The sequence below is a fragment of the Paracoccidioides lutzii genome, assembly GCF_000150705.2.
Source record: "Paracoccidioides lutzii Pb01 unplaced genomic scaffold supercont2.14, whole genome shotgun sequence".
NCBI classification, from domain to species: domain Eukaryota; kingdom Fungi; phylum Ascomycota; class Eurotiomycetes; order Onygenales; family Ajellomycetaceae; genus Paracoccidioides; species Paracoccidioides lutzii.
In genome coordinates this window covers 125,904-146,057 of record NW_015440960.1, presented here as the reverse complement: position 1 = coordinate 146,057, position 20,154 = coordinate 125,904, and the positions used below count along the sequence as shown (strand labels likewise).

Genomic DNA, 20,154 nt, shown 5'->3' with positions numbered 1-20,154 from the left:
CAACCTCAGCACGGGAGCATCCCAGGCAGGTCTGGCGTACTCGCCCATGACCCGACCCACTCAGTCCTCCAAGAATCAACATCGGAGAATATTCTAGGTCTTCCCTGCTCCGCCTTTACGAGATTGCCCTGCAGCAAGCTCCCGCATCCATGGATCTTGTGCATCTACACGGGAGAGCTAAGCTTGCTCATTCACCCCGCAGCAGAATTAGGCTAAGGAACAAATGCAGATAGGTAAAAGCCTCTTATTAACAATTATCAATTTCTCCCCATCGAACACCAGATACTATTTAGCCAATTTAATGAAAGGAATTAATAAAGACCAAGCTTCATGCAAACAGACGGACGCAATAAAAGAATACAATATGCAATATAAAACAACGGGGCCAGGAAAGAGAAAAACACAAAACAAGATACAGAAAGGATAACACCCTCTCCAGTCACAACGATATTCCTCCTATAGGCTATGGCACCATTACCAAACAATCCGCAGCATGCTCGATAGGCCACGTCCCAATCGAGCGCGGTAGATAATACCACCAACGCGGCAGACACCCTGCCGTATCAGACGGGTTCAGCGCCTTTACATACTCCCAGTGTTCCGGATAAACACCACCCCTTTGCCAGTTGACAAGACAAGTCACTCGCCACTCGCGGTGTGCGGCAATTTCGACTTCAGCACGGGTAGCATTTCCAGCTACCACTTGGTAGAGGTTCGGATTATTGCCACCAATAGGCATGCCAGCTTGAGGGACCGGGCTTATGATGATATTCCGGGGATGGAGGTTGCCATACGTCATAACCATGTTGTGATCTTCCCGAAGATGGCCTTTGAGTTGCGTACTCCATGCATTTCTTTGGGGAAGGTGACTAGTGACAAATTTATTGAAGTCCACCTCGTTATAAAGAGGTTGCAATGCGAGATATGTGTACCCTCGCGAATCCCTGCAGCGACGTGGAGAACCGCCGCCAAGAGTGGCTTGGCGTTGTGAGAACGGACGGGGAGGCTCGACAGATCTGAGGGCCCTGAAAATTCCTTCTAGTTGATCCCTGATTGAGACCTTCTGCTCATGGTCAAGCCGGCTCCAGAGGTCACCTAGTGTATATCCGGTACAATAATTCGACATGAATAGGAAACCCCACTCCATGTTCATATCCACTGCCCTGAGACTACCGTGGATTTTCGGCAGTGGAACTTGGGGAGCATTTGCCGCGATATATCGCAGCATCTCAATGTCATCGAGCATATCATACTGGCCAATTTTCACAACAAACATGTCGCTAAGGTTCACCAATATCGTTCGGTCCTCCACGCCAAAAAGTTTCCCCTCTGCAATCGCCGCATTTAATCCCTCGATAATGTCACTCAATGGGAGATTTCTTTGCCGTTGCTTCTCAGAGGTCAGGTACGTTCTAGCGAGAACCTTCAAGTCCGGGCTCAAATATCCCATTTGCACAGCGTTTGGCAGAATCCAGTGTTTGTCCAGATGCACATTATTCGGCAACTGTATTCTACGGCGATCAGGAAGGCCGAGCGCTCCAGAGGCCGAGAAGATGGTGGCCAGCCTCGCAACAGCAGAGTCTGCAATCATCCCCACGTCCATGGGACGGACTTGGGGATCTCTGAGCAGATCATTCAAAAGAACATGAATCATCTGGTGTATGCGGATCATAGTGAAATGCGGAATATACCGTACCCTGTGGTCAGTATTATTGTTTCCCTCTCGGTTTTCGTCATTCTGGTTCGTTGCTATTAGTGGGTTGGGTATTACCGGTGGCGGCAGAGGTGCTATCCCTAGTGAAGTTGATTGTTGCGCAGCATTAGGTACCAACTGTACATTCGATCGCGACTGTGGACGTGATCTCGGATGTGACGGGGATGCAACGGGTTGGGATACAGACTGATTTCCTGGCTCCAGGGCTGCAGGGTGTCGACGGGTTCGACGGGTTCGACGGGGCTGGGCAACAGGCTGAATTGTTAGCCCAGGGGGTCGACGGGGTTGACGAGATCGGGGGGGTTGTGGAGGTTCCCTATAGGGAATTGGCGGAGGAGGCGCCATTATTTCTACTATATAATTCGCTAGAATATAAACGCGATGGAACAGAAAGCTAAGAGCGTCATCCGCGGTTAACACAACGTCCCTCCTCCATCAAATCCCAAATCCCGCTTCAACGGTTGATACATACCTAACAAAAGCATGAAATCCAATTAACCAAAGAAACACCCCCCAACCCGAAACCTGGAACAACGAAACACGAAACCAAAATCTGAAAGAGAATGTCCTAGAACAATATCCAAATCCAAACAATATCTTTCCCCCCAAACCCAAACCAAAAACAAAAATATAAAAATAAAATAAGAGGTCAAAAATTCACAAATTCAAAAATTCAAAAACTTCAAATCCCAGCCAACACCCACCGCCCAAAAACCCCAATCACACAATAAACAAGCAGCAAAATAACCACCCACACACAAACGAGCGAAAAGCAACGGTACACCCCGTTCCCGTTCAAGTGTCGATGAAGGCGCAAGATCCGGCTCGGGTACAGTTGGCGGAGCCGAAGCTGAAGCAGCGGACACCAGCAGCGGCGAGGACGAAACTTGCCTTGACGGAGCTGTAGTTGGTTACTGGTATCGGTATCTGTACCGGCAGCGGCATGGACATCGACTGCGCCATACTCTACGTCCATTTGGGCACATTTGGGGTGTCTTTTTCTGTCCTTTTTTGGCGTTGCGGGTGTGGTGGGTGGGATTGAGGTTGTTGTTGGGGGTGGGGTTATGCTGGCAACGAGTGTCCTTGGAGGGCTGGAGGCGGAAATGAAGGGGATTGAAAGGGGAAAGGGGGGGGATGGTGGGGTTTTATATGTAGTGCGTTTGGGTTGTGTTTGTGTATGTTGTGTGGGATTGGGAAGGTGCAGAACAATTGCATCCCGGGAGGAAGGAGACTTGTTCCGGGGGTGTGTGTATACGTGGAAGGAACGGAACAGACGATACCAGATCCACAAGGGGAAAGAGCTAAGTAAAATATAGGCATCCAACTTAGTATTACATTCTACAGACTACGGATCATTCATTTGACTTCCCCTTTTTTGTGCAAAAAAGGGTTAAAAAGCGAAGCAATCCTGTCAACAGGAAACGGTATCCATATCCATGTCATAAACCGTATCTCATCTCATGAAAATCTATATATCAATGCAATTATTGTCTCGGTAGACAAACAGAAAAGAGGCTCCTTCCAAGGCTCCTCTTCATTTTATTTTTTTTTTTTTTTCCCGGGCCCGAACACCTATTTCAAATCCAATGCAATGACCAAATTTCTTATGCGGCATAGGGTACAGAAAGCCAAGTTAACAAGAAATAGAGAATCCCGAAGAAAAGAAGGTGAACACCACACATGGAAAATAACTGGGAAATAATATGAAGAAGAAAAAAGAAAGAAAAATTAAGTAAAAAAGGGTGAAAGAAAATAAATATGAAAATCACTCGCCAAACGACATATGATGATGGATGCACGAAACAGCTCAACGTAAGAAGAATTAGAGGTCAAAAATAAAAATAAAATTAAAAATAAAAAATAAAAATAAAAAGAGGGGTTAATCAAAATCATGGCTTAAAATCCCAAATAACGAACAAATGTAGAGCGGAGGGGAGTGCTCGATTAATTGATTCGTTTAAGAAATACAACAAATACATAATGATCCCCATCACGACGCTGTAGCCCACCTAACAACCTCCAACGCGAGCATAACAAGCACAAGCGTTGACGGCAGAATCCACACAACATAGCTCTGAAACAACAACCGCGCCATCACCGGCATGTACACGTTATTCAGCTGGCATATCTGCGCCAGCTGCAGCGCGGACGGTGCCCCCGTTAGCAGGAAACAGACGACGATAAAGATCGGGTCATCCAGGATGCTCACTGGGATGTATTTGGCGGCCAGCGCGAGGAGCGGGGACATGAAGAGGGTTGGCAGGAGCATGCGGGAGAGGAGGGAAGCGATGATCAGGTTTCGCTCTTCCTTAGGGTGCTGGGGTTCATCGGGAAAGGAATCCAGATCACAGTCCAGCTTTGATGAGGCGGGTAAGGTGTTCCGTGCCAGGTTGGCGCCCAACACGACGAGGATGAGAGGCACAGCGACACCGCCGCTCTGCTCTACGGCGCGGGTTACGGAGTTGCTGAGAAAGGTGCCGCGGGTGAACAAGAGGCGTTGGAGGGAGGGGATAGAGGCGACGAGAATGGCGAAGAGCATGGCCCAGAGCGGTGGGTTCATGAAGTGCCATATGCCGATGAGGAAGCGCGTGAGGGCGTGGGAGAGGGTGCGGAGGAACTTTTGAAAGGGGAGAGGCAGGGAGTGAAACGCTCTTTGGGAGAGGGTTTTGGTGGTGTTATGGAGGTGGCAGAGGGCTGAGAGGAAGGGGGAGTCGAGTTTGTGGTGCCAGGGGTGCAATGGTTTGGGTTGAAGTTGGTGGAAGGGGAAGAGAGGCCGGCAAGGATCGGAATCGGAATTGAGTTGTTCGATTTCAACGTCTGAGTCGTCCATTGCGGCTGCTAGTTTTGAGTAGGAGTACTGTCGGGTGATGATGGGGGTTGCACCTCCAGACTCGAACTGCGTTACATCCCCCGAACTCGACGGTGCGCTGGACGTGGCTTGTCCATAATCATCATCACCACCATCACCACCACCACCATGAACGTCAACAACGTCACTCGTGTCGATAAGCGCTTGATCTGGTTCATCTGTATATATCTCCACCGTATTCACACGCTCCTCCTCGTCCCGATAGTACGTCTCTGGTGGCGCTAAAAGGACGCGATAACCCCAGCTCCAGCGCAGAAGCTGTCCCAGTTGCTGGAAGATGAGAAGGTAAAGGATACCGCGTGCGGCGACCTCATTGTCGTTATCGTTGGGGATGCGGTCCCAATGAAGGCCTTTGATAGTTTGGGAGAGGGAGAGGACAAGGGAGATGGGAAGGGAGTTGGAATTCCCGAAGACCTGTATAAGAGTTAGTATCTCCTTTTGAATTATGAAGTATATATTGATATTGGGCAGGCAGATGCATACCCCCATAGCAACAACGAAGTTTGACTGGCGCTTTTTGAAGCGGAAGACGCGGGAGACGATGACGGAACAAAGGTACGAGATTAAGGTTTGGATGACAAAAATGAAGGGGATGATGGCGAGGTCGGTAAGCTTGTCTGCGGTGAGTTGGGATGCGAGTTTCGTGAAGACTGTCTTTGTAATTAGCATGACATATATAAATAGATAGATCGATAGATAGATAGATAGATGCATGTATATGGATTGACGGATGGAAACCATGTGCAAGAGAACACATACCAAGACATGGGGTAAACAGAATAATATTGAGATTCGCAACGAATTTCTGGGCGTTAGCATCGAACATGCCCATGCGGGCGACGATGTATCCCGGCAGACTGACGCAGACCACCTCTAGGACAGCCTCGAAGACCAGCAAGGCCAAGTTTGGGAGAGGGGGTTGGGCGCCACGGGAGGTTGGAGATGGCGGCAGGGCAGCAGCAGCAGCAGCACCAGACACAAAGGGCGAGGAGGTATTATTATTGAAAGAGAGGGTGGCGGCATAGCTGCTGAGCGGGGTATTGGCGTTCAGAAAGGATTTTGGGAGGGTGAAAGACATTATGCAGCTGGTCGGAGGGGGAGATCGGGGGGAGGGAGGTAAAGATGGAGGTTGTGGAGAGAGAGTGTGTGAGAGAGTGAGAGTGAAATGTTGGGTGTGTGTCAGCAAGCAGTGGGAGCAGGCAGACAAACAGGGAAGGCAAGGGAGAGCAGGCCAACCCAACACCACGTCAACCCGCTCAGGCCGAGGACAGCGGGCGGGAGGCAGGGATAGGACGGCTATGTTTATATGTATGCAAGCCTGGATACGATGAAAGCGATGGTTGAAGAGAAAATAACAGACGACGAACGGGCAAAAGAAAGAGAAAGAGAGAAAGAAAAGGAAGACGAGAGAAAATAAGTAAGGTTCACTCCAATATGAGTAATCGTAGTTTGGGTGTGTTGCTCTGGCGAGCAGGTTTTCTTGGTTTCCCGGGAGGCCTTTTCAAGGGCTGTTTCAAGCTATAATGCAATTCCGTGGGAACTAAGTGTCGCCAGAGTGGGACAGGGAATCTTATATACCAGATGGCAACACACGGCGACAAGTTGGAGGAGAAGAGAGGAGGTAGGGAGATCTCTCCGCCATTGTTACGATCTGGATATTTATATCTGATATTGAGGGATTGGTTGACAGCCGGGACGGGCGTGGGCGGGGGGGGGAGCCAGAGCAACACGGGAGCGAATATTAGGCTGTGGTTGGCTGGAAGAACCCGGTTCGGGTGCCAGAATTTAAGGTTCCTTATTTACTACTTGAGTGGATAGATGCCTTGGGGCGGGTTCTTGGCAGGAGGCAACCACCACTTTACGGTTCCCTCCGTGGGTGGGGATACCCTCATACAAAGGATGAGTATATACATAAGTATATATATATATATATATATATATAGATAGATAGATAGATAGATAGATAGATAGATATAGATATAGGATATGAAGGGTCAACAGTTGTGAAGGTATTGTAAGAGATATTAGTTGCTGATCCCCTGCTTCAGTCTTCAGGATATTCCATTTAATTACCATTATTATTTTACAGCCGACAAAAGCTTTGAAGCTCATACCTCGGGAGGAGACAGATATACTCCCAACTGGGTATCCTATCTTGCCTTCAAGAGGGACACGGACGCGGACACGGACCAGGCGGGAGAGATCCAGGGACAGGCCAAAGAGAGGAGATGCGTGTATCTATAAAAATAGATACGCGCTTCCTTATTAATTGTTGCCTCTTTGTTTGCGTCTATCTTCAGTTCCAGCTCTCCGCCAAGTTTAGTTATTTGATCGACAGCTAGACTGGGAGCACTGACAGCGGCAGGGTTGGGGCTAAGACGACGCCCTACTGTACGTTCTTAAATGATAGCCTAATTATTTAAAGTTCTCAGGACGAATCCCTTGGCCTGGATAGGGCGATCTGGGAAATCTCATGGACGATACGTTAGACTTTCACCCGGAGGAATGATAGTACTATCTGTATGGGTGAGAGAATATTCTGCACATAATCAGGAAAAACAACAACGAAAAGGAGTTGGTCATCTCTAAAAAGCTGAATGAAGACAAAATTGATTTTGATGAGTAAAAGAGAGAAAGATTTTTTGTTTTAACTATCTCTCCCTGTCAGCAGCAGCTCATGCATTGAGTTTTGGTGCTCTTTCAAGGTTTTTTTGTAGCGGCTCAGCCAGCCGATAACAAGAACATTGACTCAGCGTACTTCATATGAAGAGAGAGAAAGAGAGAGAATGTTGCATTTTGATTTATTTTATTCAGTTAAATGTTGATTTTGATTTGCGATATTGAAAGACGAGGTGAGTTGCTTTTTACTTGCAGACTTCGTTGTTGACAATGATCGACTGGCAGAGTAGAATCAACATTTGTTTTCTCTCAACATCTTTGTCTGACGATATAGCTAAAAACATCCCAAAGAGATATTAAGTCAAAACTGCAACTAGACCATGTTCAGCAAATAGTTACCTAGAATGCTTCCTTTTTTTTTTTTAATAATGAACATTGTCTGGCATGAACGTAGATGTAAAAATAGGTAATGCATCTCTAAATTGTAACTAAAATCTTTAACTAGCCGTAGTGGCCTCGAATTTCAGCGACGATAACAATTTACATCACTGTTATTTAGCTGCCTAAAATCTTCTTTTAATTAAAAAATATTTTTTTCCAATATTGACCTGTAGGTTTCTCCATGTACTGCTCAACTTCGGGGAATGAATAACTATCGTATCCAAGGCGGTGTGGATATCTGATCATGTCCTCCGGGAGCCCACCAACATTTCTGGCAATTTCTACTTCGATAAACAGTTAACTACCAGAGATGTCTTCACTCATACGTAATCCTGCATGCCGCGTTGGCGATCAATTATGGAGCCCTTTTCTCGCTCTCTCTTCTTCTTTCTTCCCTCCTAAACTGCCAGGATTCTGACATCACCCGTTTCACTAACTTTGCAAACATCACATGGCAATCTGCGAATTATTTTATAATTCTTCTTATTATTTATATTACATATAACTTGTTTAGTTATTTTAATTATTATATTATTATTTCTAATTTATTCTTATTGGATAGATTTATTACTTAAACTAGGTAATTATTATACTGTTAGATATTTTAATTATGGATTTAAGAAGATAGTTATTATATTAATGTAATAAGTAAAAATTTCCAGCTTTAGACCAATATATAAATCAGTAATAACATGGTTATAATGAATAGTTAAATAAAATATTTAGATAAAGGATATAAATAACTTGATAAATTCCTATTAAGAAATCTTGTTAAATCTTGCTCTTCTAATTATTTTATTAATAATGTATATCTTGTTATTTAGTTAGTAAATATATAACAGAGCTAACTATATCACTTAACTATTAATAAGTAATTATTATAGTAATAATGTATAATTTCCTGTTCACTTCGACGCAATGCCTTGGCTTTTCTAACTAATTGGTGGGTACTCGGATAAAAAAAAAAAATCCCGCTGTCAATCTTCTTGGCTTGCGCGTTGGAAGTGGGGAAAGTTGGGCAGTTGGACGTATGTCAGGAGCTGTATATTGTTTAAGGCTTGTTTGCCTTCGGGCTCGGATATTGACAGTTGGTTCAAAACGGTTTATATTGCCGTTGAGGCGCGGAGTGAGGTTGCCAACAAACAAAACTTGTTTGTTCTCTTTGTAGTATCCACATATTATTCCCACCTCTGAGGAAGATATCAAGACATGGATAACTAACAGAACCTCCGTAGAAATGTCGTGTCGATTGATCTCATGTATTGCAGGTGTTATCTTTTTATCCGTTTCGTAGGAAGTTGAATTAAAATCAAAAAAGAAAGCAAGAGACAAGAGGAAGAACAGAACTTCTCTCTTACTCGGATTTTCACGAACAAGTCACGTGAGGAAGGCAAAGAAAACCTGGATCTCACCAAGTTTCCACGATGGAGATAAGGAAAACAAATAACCTTCAATAATTCCCACAAGTTACCATAATCTCTCCTCTTCTTTCAAATTCTAGATTCACAATAAGCTGTACGGAACAACCACAGTAGCTTATTCTTTCAATGCTCTCAAGGGTACAATTTCCCCCGTTGAAGGTTCGCATTCCCACACTTTGGACGAATTACGAAAAGCACAAAGAATAAAAATAAGTCAATGTGAGCGGGCATCAAAACATCTGTTCGGGAAGTCGTACTATTCCTCCCCTAGCACCGCCACCCTGGGCGGGGGGGGTTAAGTCCTTGAACCACCATATCTTCCAACCTTCTTTTCTTCTTAGTTGCACACAAGTTAACTAACTTTTGGCTCCGGAGAAAAACGCCACAGACAAAGTTCAGCGTATCCGAACAAAACAAACTGTTGCGATTTCCCACTTCACTCGAAACGTTCGCAATCTTGGATATCTTGGCCCAAGGTTAGGCTCGACAGGCACGGGCCCCCAATCAAGCGTTCCCAACCAGGCCCATATTGGGTTCCAACCAAACTCTCTGCTGAAACCGCCATTCATTGTAGATAGCGTCGTATATATATATATATATATATATAAAAGAAATTCACAACACAACCCAAGAGATCGTATGCAAAATCAATCAACCATTATCCAGCCGGCAGCCTTGGTTTGGGGGTGTGTTGGGTCTTAAAACACTGAAATAATACATTGGAGGGCAGGGTCGGAATTCTTCTATGACAACTAAATGCTCGATTTTGTCGATGGAGTTTTATTTATAATATTTTTATCTTATTAGTTATTTTATAAATATATATATATTTTACAGGATTTACTTATCATCAAATGACACAACTAGGCAATGGTCTGAATGAACGGGCGTATGAGCGGATGCGAGCGGGATTACCGGAAGGCTAACTGACTAACTGGTTAAGTTATCAAATCGCATGATCAAGAAAATGCTGTGCTAGGTCGCCGGCCGGGTATTGCAAAAGTCCATGGGCCACTGGCTGGGAGGGGGGAGAGGAGATGAGTCAACTCGTTGTATTCTGCATGGAGAAGAGACTTGCTTCACTGCAATATGGAGTTGGAAGAGACTTGGAGACGCGTCCATTTTTATTTTATTTTATTTTCTATTTTATTATCATGATTTGAATTCCGACTTCCGAGACCGCTTTATTCGTCTTTGAGACAGAAGATATACGCGACTGAGTCATTGAGCTGAAATGAAATCAGTTTCTTTTGAGCTACTTTATCTCTCTGAATTTCAGCTAAACTAAGAACTGAAAAGCTGTGGATCATTCTGAAGATAGAGAATAATAATGCATTTTATACATTTGTTTTCAGCGAGCATTTTCAAGGTTGGTTGAAGTGACTGTTTTAAGATAAGATTTACTTAGGCTCACCAGTCAAAGTCTGCACAGGAGCTGAGTTAAGGTTTCAACTCTAATCTTAACTAGAAAAGCAAAAGAAGGAAGCTCTGCAGGAGAGGAGAAAGCGATTCAAAATTGGTTTCTTTTCTCTGCTCGGATAGGAATTGTACAGCCAGCTCGTCATTTTTTCTACTTTCTAAGCGTCATACAGGTTTTTTTCATGAGGGTATTATTTCAATGAAGCCAATTTAACTCTTCTGTTAGGGCTGAATCAGACGAAGGGTTCGATTGAGGGTTGAAACCACGCGGTGTGTGCAGCTTGCACATATATTCATCAGTAGAGTTTGCAGAATTTTCAATGTCAGGTTCTGATGAGAGGGCGAATGATGGAATATCAAATAAAATCAACGGTTCTTCATACAATAGGGGTAGTATTGGCGCGACTCTATCTTCACTCTGTTCAACTCCACCCCCTCCCCCCTATCAAAAATGTCGCCGATTTCCCGCTAGATTGCGCACATTGGGGCCATTCTCGCAGAAAGAACGACAAAACGCGTCCAAAATCCACTGCGTAACTACCTTCTTTTTGGGCGCTCTGGCTATAATACGGCGGTATGAGCGTATGTACCACCATAACAACGCCACCCTGCCTCTGTCCCCATGCAACATTCCGATCATACTGATTTTTCACCTCCACCCCATGCATGCTCCAACGCCCATCCAGTGCAGCAGATATGCCACGGACGTCCTCGGTGAGGATCTAACTGTCGATCATACCCGTATACGATCGGCTCTGCTGCAATGTGGCTGTGGAAGAGCCCAAGCGCACTGGGACTGCAGCCATCCAAGGGAAGCAAGCCGGTGGTGTGCCACAAACCAGCTTCTTACATAAGCCAGCTTCTGCCTGAGTTAACTAACTAGTTAGTTAACTAACCTAGTTAAGTAGTTTTTTCACTAACTGAATAGTGACCGAGAGTCCCTCCAAATAAACACTCGGTTAACTGGTTTCCAGCTCAGCCGTGACCCTAACGGCCCCAAGAAGTTAGTCAACCCGCTAACCAACCGAACCAACACCCAACCAGGCAGAGCTTGGCTGGTCAGTGAACTCCAGGGTGAAACCTGTGCTTCTCCTCTGCTACTCTCCTATTTTTTTTTATTTTTTTATTTTTGAATATTTTTATTTATTTATTATTTTTTTATTTTATTTATTTATCTTTTCCTTTCAGTTCGCGGATATATCGACAGGGCCCAGATTCCCCGTATTTCTTATGGACGCTGCGGTTCCTAGTCTCCACCACTCAGTCATTGATTGGTTGGGCCCTTGTTGTTGCACTGGCACCAACCAACTTAGTCCAAAAGGGGGCCCCGTTAAATTCTGCTGCCTTGAAGCCCGCATGCCACTACTCCCACCTCCCCGCTCCCAACCAAGGTGACCCAACTATCCACTCCTCTTTCTCTGGTTTGTTCCTAGTATCCACAGGGGCAGGAAAAAACAAGAAAACCTGAAAGGAGGACGAACGAAGAGAGAACCGAAAAAAAAAAAAAAAAAGAAAAAAAAAGAAAAGAAAAAGAAAGATAAAGAATTAAAAAGGAAAGACTATTGCTTCCTGTTGGGTTATTTTGCCTCCCGTCGTGCACATCTAACCGCGCCGTGCAAGCCACCACCCCCGCCGAACGACCCCCCTTGATCCTTGGCCGAAAACTTTTTTTTTCTTCACCCCTCCCGTCAATTCTTGCCGTGACTGGCCCGGTTTTGACAGCGGAGAACTTGGGTGCCAGATATTGCACGCTCTATCGACATCTATATATCCGTATGTAAAACTACCTGCCATCCCTCCGTCAGCCCTCCTTCTCGTCCCTTGATCTCCTCGCTCGTTTTCTGCATGCCCCCCGTGATAGATAGTGGCAAACGTGCTCTGCTGTGGCCGTGCGTCTTGTGCGGTTGTTAAGAACAAGTTCCCCAAACAGATTTCGCGAGTGAAAACATACATATATATATATATATATATAATAGGTTAGTAGAAGCCGGTGGGTCGTTTGGGTGAACTTCGTTCTCAAGCCTATATCTATGGTCACAACCAAACTGCTTACCCCCCTCCACGATTCGTCCGTAACAACCAACACCCTGCCTATTACGCTGGAAAGATGGATAGCCATGACTCACCGGATTCTACCGACGATGATCTCTCGGGACCCGTCCCCAATCTCCTGTCAACTTCTTCCCTTCCTTCGCTCGAGTCTCAGCTCCCAGCCCTGCATTCCGTCGGCGACAACCCCTCCCCAGCGATGCCCCGGTCGTCCACTCCGCTTGGCCACGTTAATGCAGCCCGAAAACCTCCCGTTCGTCCTCCCGGCGCCATCCCACGCTCGAGCGGTTTGAACCAGGACATCCAGGCGAAAATGAAGGCCTTTTCGCTCTCTAGACAAGGGGCTCCACCCGGGGCGAACCCGTACTTGAACAGCAATATGCCTGGAGGAAGTCCCATCGTTGGTTCTGCAATCCAGGGTATTACTCTGGTTGGTGGTCCGATACCGGGAGGCATGGCGAGACTGCCATCCCATTCCTCCCCTGTGTGGCCGGCGCATTCTCCCGGATCAAACCCCAATAGCCCGGTAATACAACAAAAAATGGGCGGTTTAGCTGCAAAGAGGGGGCTTAATCGTGGCATGAAGCTGTCTGACGCTACCGGACCTCATCCTGGGGCAGCCAACCTGGGGCAATTTGGAAGTTTTCCGGGTGCATCAGCTGTTTCACAAGACGCTAGAGGCCCTCCTGAGACCCTGTTCTCCAAATACTCAGACTTCGTTGACACGAAGGCAGGGACTTTAAATTTCCGCAACAAGGCTATTATCCACAGTGGCGGCATAGACTTTACCTCGGGGAGCAGCTTCAGCATCTCGTTAGATGAAGTTGACACCCTTGAGGAATTGGGCAAGGGCAACTACGGTACCGTCTACAAGGTTCGACACTGTCGTCCGCATATGCGAAGACCTGGCGTGGGATTACGTGGCACACTTACAAGACAGCAGTCGTCGTCTCAAACAACGACACCGCTCTTTAATGACGCAAAATGCAACACATCCAACGTCATCATGGCCATGAAGGAAATCCGCCTCGAACTAGACGAAGCAAAATTCACCGCCATTATTATGGAGTTGGACATCCTGCACCGTTGTGTATCACCGTTCATCATCGATTTCTACGGTGCATTTTTCCAGGAGGGCGCTGTGTACATTTGTGTGGAATACATGGACGGTGGGTCCGTTGAAAAAGTTTATGGCGACGGAATCCCCGAGAATATCCTCCGAAAAATCACTCTGTCCACGATCATGGGTTTGAAATCTTTGAAGGATGAACACAACATCATCCACCGCGACGTTAAACCGACTAATATCCTAATCAACACGCGTGGGCAGATCAAGATTTGTGATTTTGGCGTCAGTGGGAATCTGGTGGCTAGTATCGCGAAAACCAACATCGGCTGCCAGAGTTACATGGCTCCGGAGCGGATTTCTGGTGGTGGCGCCACTCCCGGTGGCGGAACATATAGTGTTCAGAGCGACATATGGAGCTTGGGTCTGACAGTGGTCGAATGCGCCATGGGCCGGTATCCCTACCCTCCCGAGACGTTCAACAATATTTTCAGCCAATTGAACGTAAGTATATTATTGCAAATTGAAATTCTCACAGCAGTGGCCCCAGTTATAAAATATATATATATATATTCACTTGAAAATACAAATGACTAACAATACATTCTTTTTTCTCCTTTTTGCAGGCCATCGTCCACGGCGACCCACCCAAACTGCCCGAAGAAGGCTACTCGGCCGAAGCCAAGGATTTCGTCCAAGGCTGTCTGAACAAAATCGCCGCGCTGAGACCCAGTTACGACCACCTCCTCCGCCACCCCTGGCTATCATCCCTGAGACAACCACCTAATTACCACCACCCACCCCGCCGCCACCGGACGACCGACGGAGACAGCGCCGATGGTGTCGGCATGGACATGGACATTGACATGGACATGGACATCGGCATCACCGCCAACGTCGACCCTTCCAAATGCACCTCGACACCCTTCGAAACGGCCGATGGGGAAGTTGCTGCGTGGGTCATTGATGCGCTGGATAGGCGTGCGCGGGGGGTCATGGGCAAGCTGGAGCGGCCGGCGCTGCATGCTGTGGCGCTCGATGCGGTTCCGGGGAGTCCGTTGCTGGAGCATTCGTCGGCGCCGTCGCGTAATTAATTACTCTAGGTGGATGGGATGGAGGGGATGTCTGATGGTTGAATTCATATGGATTGTGCGGGGTTAAAGGAATGGGCTAGTGGCTGGGGATTATGAGTACGAGTGAAGAATGGGATGGAATTGGGGTAGATGCTCGATTCGAAGGGGTTTATTCGCAGCGCAAGGGTGCAAGGAGAACGACACAATGGCGTAAGTGGGAGGGGGGTTGGGTTTTGTGGTGAGCAGCTCAGTAGATGGTGAAAACATTCCAAGCGAGAGAGAGAAAGGGGGAAGCATGAAACTGCGCTGGCGCGGGATGAATGAATGGACGAATTGTTTTCCTTTTTTTTTTCTTTTTTTTTTTTTTTCTTTTTCTTTTTCTTTTTCTTTTATATTAATTTTTCATTTTTCATTTTGTTCTTTTCAATCTTTCCTGAGGGATTTGGGATACTCCATGGAGCTAGCGATCGTGCATTTATCTACCGGCAACATCTTGGTGGCATTTTCTCATTCTCTTCCCCCTTTTTCTTTTTTCTTTTTTCTTTTTCTTTTTCTTTTCTTTTCTTTTTTTCTTATTTTTTTTTCTCGCCGCGTACTTTGTTGATGTCAGCCGGCGGACCGTTTTGGTCGCCCATGTTTAACACTTAGTATACGTATCTTTATAGGACTCATCCCAGGTAAAAGCCCTATAAATACTCGCTATCAATGTTAAGTTTCGGAGTCTTTTAAAAACATCTACTTGAGGTGAGTGTCTTCCATACTTAGTATGTCTCATTTGTCCCCAAATGATAATAATCTCTGCTCTCAAATTATTTCACACTTGTTTCTATTTTTATCGTTTCTGCTCCGCACAGGTAGTTTTTATACACCCAGACTTTCCGCCCTCTCGGAGCGCTGACAAAAAAGTTAATTGTTGACCTTGGCTTAGTCACCATTAATTAACTGACTACCTAACTACCCGCATTTTTCCCAGCTACTTTTTCGACTTCGTTGTGAAATTCTGATCCTTTCTCTCTCGAGATAATAAACTAATTTCGCCAATTGAGTATTTAAGAAAGCAAAAAAGTGACCAGGAATAGGAATTGAGCGGAGTCCAGAGTTGGTTGGCAACTGTCCTCTATTCTAGTGCTCCTGTACTCCATCCGCTGTATTTCCGCTGTATTGAAAATCTCACACCCACACAACCTAATCCTGCCCCACCATCTATCTAGACCTAATAGATGCTATTCCTATATCAAGGGAATGCCCCCTCTCCGCCCTTTTTCCAGACTCTATTCTTCTTCGTCTTGTCGTTGTTATTCTCTTCATCTCTCCAACGTTAGACCCATAAAGTTCCATACAACAGCAACAATCCCCTGCGCATTCTTACCCCTGGCTATCTCCGCCTGCAATCCTCCCAATCGCCGCCACCACCACCACCACCACCACCACCACCACCACCACCACCACCACCACCTCTCACAGTCGAAGCTGGCTACCACTGCCTCCAGTAGAAGTTCTATTCCGATCAATCTACGTCTTCATTCCCTCTCCGCACAGTTTTCCCTCTCGTCTCCCTCTTCCCGCTCTGCCGCATCCACCGATTTAGATTTATCCGTAACCATGGCTCCCATCGACGAAGTAAAGAAATATGACTACATCGTCATTGGCGGTGGCAGCGGAGGAAGCGGTGCTGCCAGGAGGGCATCGGGTTGGTACAAGGCCAAAACGCTCATTATCGAGAATGGACGGTCTGGTGGTTGCTGCGTTAATGTCGGGTGCGTATTTCCACATTATTATCTCGAGAACCAAAAAAGCAAAAACCAAAATCTGATATAACCCGTTCAACTCCACCATCCAGCTGCGTCCCCAAAAAGATGACCTGGAATTTCTCCTCCATCGCCGAAACACTCCGCGATGGCGTCCACTATGGCTACGACATCCCCCACAACCTGACCTTCGATTTCTCTGTCTTCAAACGCAAGCGTGACGCCGTCATCGAGCGCCTCAATGGCATCTACGAGCGCAACTGGAACCGCGAGGGCATCGACCTCATCCACGGCACCGCCCGCTTCACTGGCCAGAAGGAGGTTGAGGTCCAGTTGCAGGACGGCAGTGGGAGAAAAGTCCGCTACACGGCTCCGCACATCGTGATTGCGACGGGCAGTTACGCTCTTTTCCCCGATGATGTCCCCGGTGCACACCATGGCATTACCAGTGACGGGTTCTTTGATCTCGAGGTCCTTCCGCCCAAGATCGCTGTGGTTGGCGCGGGCTATATCGCTGTCGAGCTGGCTGGTGTACTCCAGTCCATTGGCGTTGAGACGCACATGTTTATCCGTGGAGATACACTGCTGCGCAGATTCGACCCAATGATTCAGGCCACCATAACCAAGCGGTATGAGGATATGGGCGTTACAATCCACAGGGGGTTCAATGGCTTTAAACAGGTGGAATTGATTAGTGATGGCAAGGGGTCGGATAGGAAATTGAAAATGACCCATGTTAATGGTGAGGTGTTCGAGGCTAATGAATTGCTGTGGGCTATTGGGAGAGCCCCTGCTGTGAAAGACTTGGGCCTCGAGGGAATTGGCGTCCAGCTTAAGAAATCTGGTCATATTGTTGTTGATGAGTTTCAGAACACCTCTGTCGGAGGTATTTATGCCCTAGGTGACGTGACGGGGCAAGCGGAGTTGACTCCTGGTACGTCAGGCCATACATATATTTACCAGCCATCATCGGTTCCCCCTTCCACCGTAAATTGTTACTTTCGAATGATGACACTAATATCCCGATGCAGTCGCCATTGCCGCCGGTCGGCATCTCGGAAACCGCCTCTTCGGGCCCCCAGAGCTCAAATCATCTAAGCTCTCCTACGGCAGCATCCCCACCGTTGTCTTCTCGCATCCCGAAGTTGGTGCAACGGGCCTCACAGAGCCTCAGGCCATCGAAAAGTACGGCAAGGAGAATATCAAGGTCTACCATACGAAATTCACCGCGATGTTCTACGATGTCATGCCCGCGGAGGAGAAGCAGAAGAACCCGACGGAGATGAAAATTGTCTGCGCAGGGCCCGATGAAAAGGTTGTTGGATTGCATATTTTGGGTCTCGGCGTGGGTGAGATGTTGCAGGGATTTGGGGTTGCGATCAAGATGGGGGCGACGAAGAAGGATTTCGACTCTTGCGTTGCTATTCATCCGACTAGCGCAGAGGAGCTGGTGAGTTTTACTTGACTCCATTTTTATTTTTATTTTTATTTTTAGTTTTTTATTATTTATTTTATTTATTTATTTTTTTTTTTTCCAGCTGTTGTTACTGACATCATTTTTTTCCGTTCAGGTTACGATGAGATAGATAGGAGGTCTCTATATGTTAAAATTTCTGTAGCTCTTGATATACTAGTGCGTTTATGTTTTAATATAAGTTGGTTCATTGAATAGAACCTACAATAAAACCTGCTGTATCATGCATGTCTTGGGTATCTCAATGCTTAACCCCCAAAATATTCCGTATGAACCAAAAGATCCCTCACTTCGCGCAACCAGCCTCTCAACCTCTCCCATCATCTCAGCTCAAGAAAAGGAAAATATAAATAAAATCACAACTTCACCGCCTTCGCCCTGGGCTTCACATCCACCGGCGTCCACCATGGGTAACACTCCGGCAAATCATCTTTCTTCGCAAAACTACCCTTAAAACTCGGCGCCCTTTTCTCCAAAAAGCTCTTCACCCCCTCCTCGTTATCCACCCCCCCAAACAACCCATAGATAACCTTAGAATCCAACAAATGCGCCTCCTCCGCACTCCCGGGCCCACGATACATCAACTCCCGCATCAACGAGATCGCCATCGTCGACGTATTCTTCGCAATCTCATCTGCCAGCTCTAGCGCACGCGCCACCGTGGCTTCACCTGTTGGCAACACTTCGGAGAACAAAGAGCCGAATAGGGGGTGTTCTGCTGGGTACGTGGCGCCTGTGGCGGTGAGGTGGAGCGCGCGGCTGTGTCCGATTAATCGCGGGAGGAAGAAGGAAGAGGCTGCTTCCATTACTAGGCCGCGGCGTGAGAAGACAAAGCCGACTTTTGAGCCGCGGGTTGCGAGGCGAATGGCTGCGGGTAGGGCCATGGTTATGCCGATGCCGACGGCGGGGCCGTTTAGGGCCATGATGGTTGGTTTGCGGCAGTTGTGGATGGCGAGGGTTACCCGGCCGCCGCTGGATGGGGAGGTTAGGTAGATTAGATTATTATTTTATTTTATTTTATTTTATTTTATTTATTTATTAATATATATATATATATATATATATATTTTCAGTTTTTTGGGGATGTAACGGGCGGGGCGGGGGAAGAATGTATGCTGACACAGAGGAGAAAATGCCAAAAGTCACATACCCATCCCTATGCTCTCCATCATCGCCCTCATTCCTCCTCTGCCCACCACCCGCCGTGCTCTTAGGGAATCCAATTTCCAAATCTGCACCAGCGCAAAACGCCCGCCCGGCTCCGGTCACGACGATAACCTTGACACGGTTATCGACATCTACTGTGTTGAAGAAGGATACCAATTCCTCCGCCATGGTGCCGGTGAAGGCATTGAGCTTATTGGGCCGGTTGAGGGTTAGGAGGAGGATTGGTGTGGGCTTCGCGGAGTTGGCGGGCACATGGTCGACCTTGATGTGCTGGGTTGGGAGGGCGGAGTAGGACGATGGTACTTGGATGGACATGGTGATGGAAAGGGGGGGTTGGAATAATAACCCTTTGGCTTTTGAGGAGTTAAAGAACTAGAGCAGCCTGTTAGCTTTTGGGATTTGTAAGTTTCTTTTATCTATTTTGCTTGCTTCTTCCTGGAGTTTGGTTGTTGTTGCATCAATTCTACCAGCACTGGAGAGACGATGTAGCTGCAGTGACATGTGTTGCGCTGCGATGATACGTGCTGAACAGACCAAACAAAGAAAAGAAAAGTTGCATGGTTGCATACCTTTGCGTATATGTCTGTACTGCATAGAGTATTATTCTGTGCAATAAGATCTGGTAACGATGATTGATCTATTTATTTACATACACTTGTGTACATATGTCGGTTGTCTCCGTAGCTGAAAAATGCAGGTTTGGCCTTACTAAGCGGGGCATAGCCGAGTGCCGCGTTCTGTGATTGGCTGCCGTGGGTGTCAGATGCGCCGAGGTACCGGGTAACAACTAGGGCACAGCCGGCAATGCCGAGAGTCTATATGGATGATGACAATACAAGATACTGACAGGTGAGGGTTAAAACATTCTATATGTAACATGATTAACTGCTGCCCGCTCTTGCGTACATTGGCAACGGAATATGATTATAGCCTCATTACGAAGTATGCCGCTCCAAGAAGAGCAAGATCTGCACCTATGCATTGAAGACGGCATTTAAAGTCCGGATGCCCCTATCTTTGTCTCCGACACCACCCCACTACAGCTGATCAACCTTCAAAAGACACAATCAAATAACCATCATAGGAAAGAAGGA

At 46.8% G+C, this 20,154-nt stretch overlaps 8 protein-coding genes across 8 annotated transcripts; 4 read left to right on the top strand and 4 right to left on the bottom strand.

Annotated features, from left to right (window-relative positions):
• Positions 1 to 463: 463 nt before the first annotated feature.
• Positions 464 to 2,059, bottom strand: PAAG_12019 (hypothetical protein; the record flags this gene model as incomplete). The annotated part of the gene is made up of 1 exon (XM_002792520.2): positions 464 to 2,059. One exon carries the CDS (start codon positions 2,057 to 2,059, stop codon positions 464 to 466), a length of 1,596 nt encoding a protein of 531 aa, XP_002792566.2.
• Positions 2,060 to 2,509: 450 nt separating this feature from the next.
• On the bottom strand, positions 2,510 to 2,690 carry PAAG_12018 (hypothetical protein; the record flags this gene model as incomplete). Its single annotated transcript, XM_015847566.1, has 2 exons — positions 2,510 to 2,615; positions 2,680 to 2,690. 2 exons carry the CDS (start codon positions 2,688 to 2,690, stop codon positions 2,510 to 2,512), a joined length of 117 nt encoding a protein of 38 aa, XP_015702791.1.
• A 1,014-nt stretch (positions 2,691 to 3,704) lies between these two features.
• On the bottom strand, positions 3,705 to 5,661 carry PAAG_05294 (auxin Efflux Carrier superfamily; the record flags this gene model as incomplete). The annotated part of the gene is made up of 3 exons (XM_002792519.1): positions 3,705 to 4,997; positions 5,067 to 5,233; positions 5,343 to 5,661. The coding sequence occupies 3 exons, from the start codon at positions 5,659 to 5,661 to the stop codon at positions 3,705 to 3,707; spliced, it is 1,779 nt and encodes a 592-aa protein (XP_002792565.1).
• Positions 5,662 to 10,803: 5,142 nt separating this feature from the next.
• On the top strand, positions 10,804 to 11,951 carry PAAG_12017 (hypothetical protein; the record flags this gene model as incomplete). Its single annotated transcript, XM_015847565.1, has 2 exons — positions 10,804 to 11,306; positions 11,672 to 11,951. 2 exons carry the CDS (start codon positions 10,804 to 10,806, stop codon positions 11,949 to 11,951), a joined length of 783 nt encoding a protein of 260 aa, XP_015702790.1.
• Positions 11,952 to 12,590: 639 nt separating this feature from the next.
• PAAG_05293 (protein kinase wis1) lies at positions 12,591 to 14,692 on the top strand (the record flags this gene model as incomplete). Its single annotated transcript, XM_002792518.1, has 2 exons — positions 12,591 to 14,102; positions 14,225 to 14,692. 2 exons carry the CDS (start codon positions 12,591 to 12,593, stop codon positions 14,690 to 14,692), a joined length of 1,980 nt encoding a protein of 659 aa, XP_002792564.1.
• Positions 14,693 to 14,784: 92 nt separating this feature from the next.
• On the top strand, positions 14,785 to 16,164 carry PAAG_12016 (hypothetical protein; the record flags this gene model as incomplete). The annotated part of the gene is made up of 2 exons (XM_015847564.1): positions 14,785 to 14,881; positions 16,004 to 16,164. The coding sequence occupies 2 exons, from the start codon at positions 14,785 to 14,787 to the stop codon at positions 16,162 to 16,164; spliced, it is 258 nt and encodes an 85-aa protein (XP_015702789.1).
• A 109-nt stretch (positions 16,165 to 16,273) lies between these two features.
• On the top strand, positions 16,274 to 18,005 carry PAAG_05292 (glutathione reductase; the record flags this gene model as incomplete). Its single annotated transcript, XM_015845530.1, has 4 exons — positions 16,274 to 16,428; positions 16,512 to 17,353; positions 17,451 to 17,869; positions 17,991 to 18,005. 4 exons carry the CDS (start codon positions 16,274 to 16,276, stop codon positions 18,003 to 18,005), a joined length of 1,431 nt encoding a protein of 476 aa, XP_015699756.1.
• A 244-nt stretch (positions 18,006 to 18,249) lies between these two features.
• On the bottom strand, positions 18,250 to 19,375 carry PAAG_05291 (enoyl-CoA hydratase/isomerase family protein; the record flags this gene model as incomplete). The annotated part of the gene is made up of 2 exons (XM_002792516.1): positions 18,250 to 18,865; positions 19,044 to 19,375. 2 exons carry the CDS (start codon positions 19,373 to 19,375, stop codon positions 18,250 to 18,252), a joined length of 948 nt encoding a protein of 315 aa, XP_002792562.1.
• Positions 19,376 to 20,154: the final 779 nt, after the last annotated feature.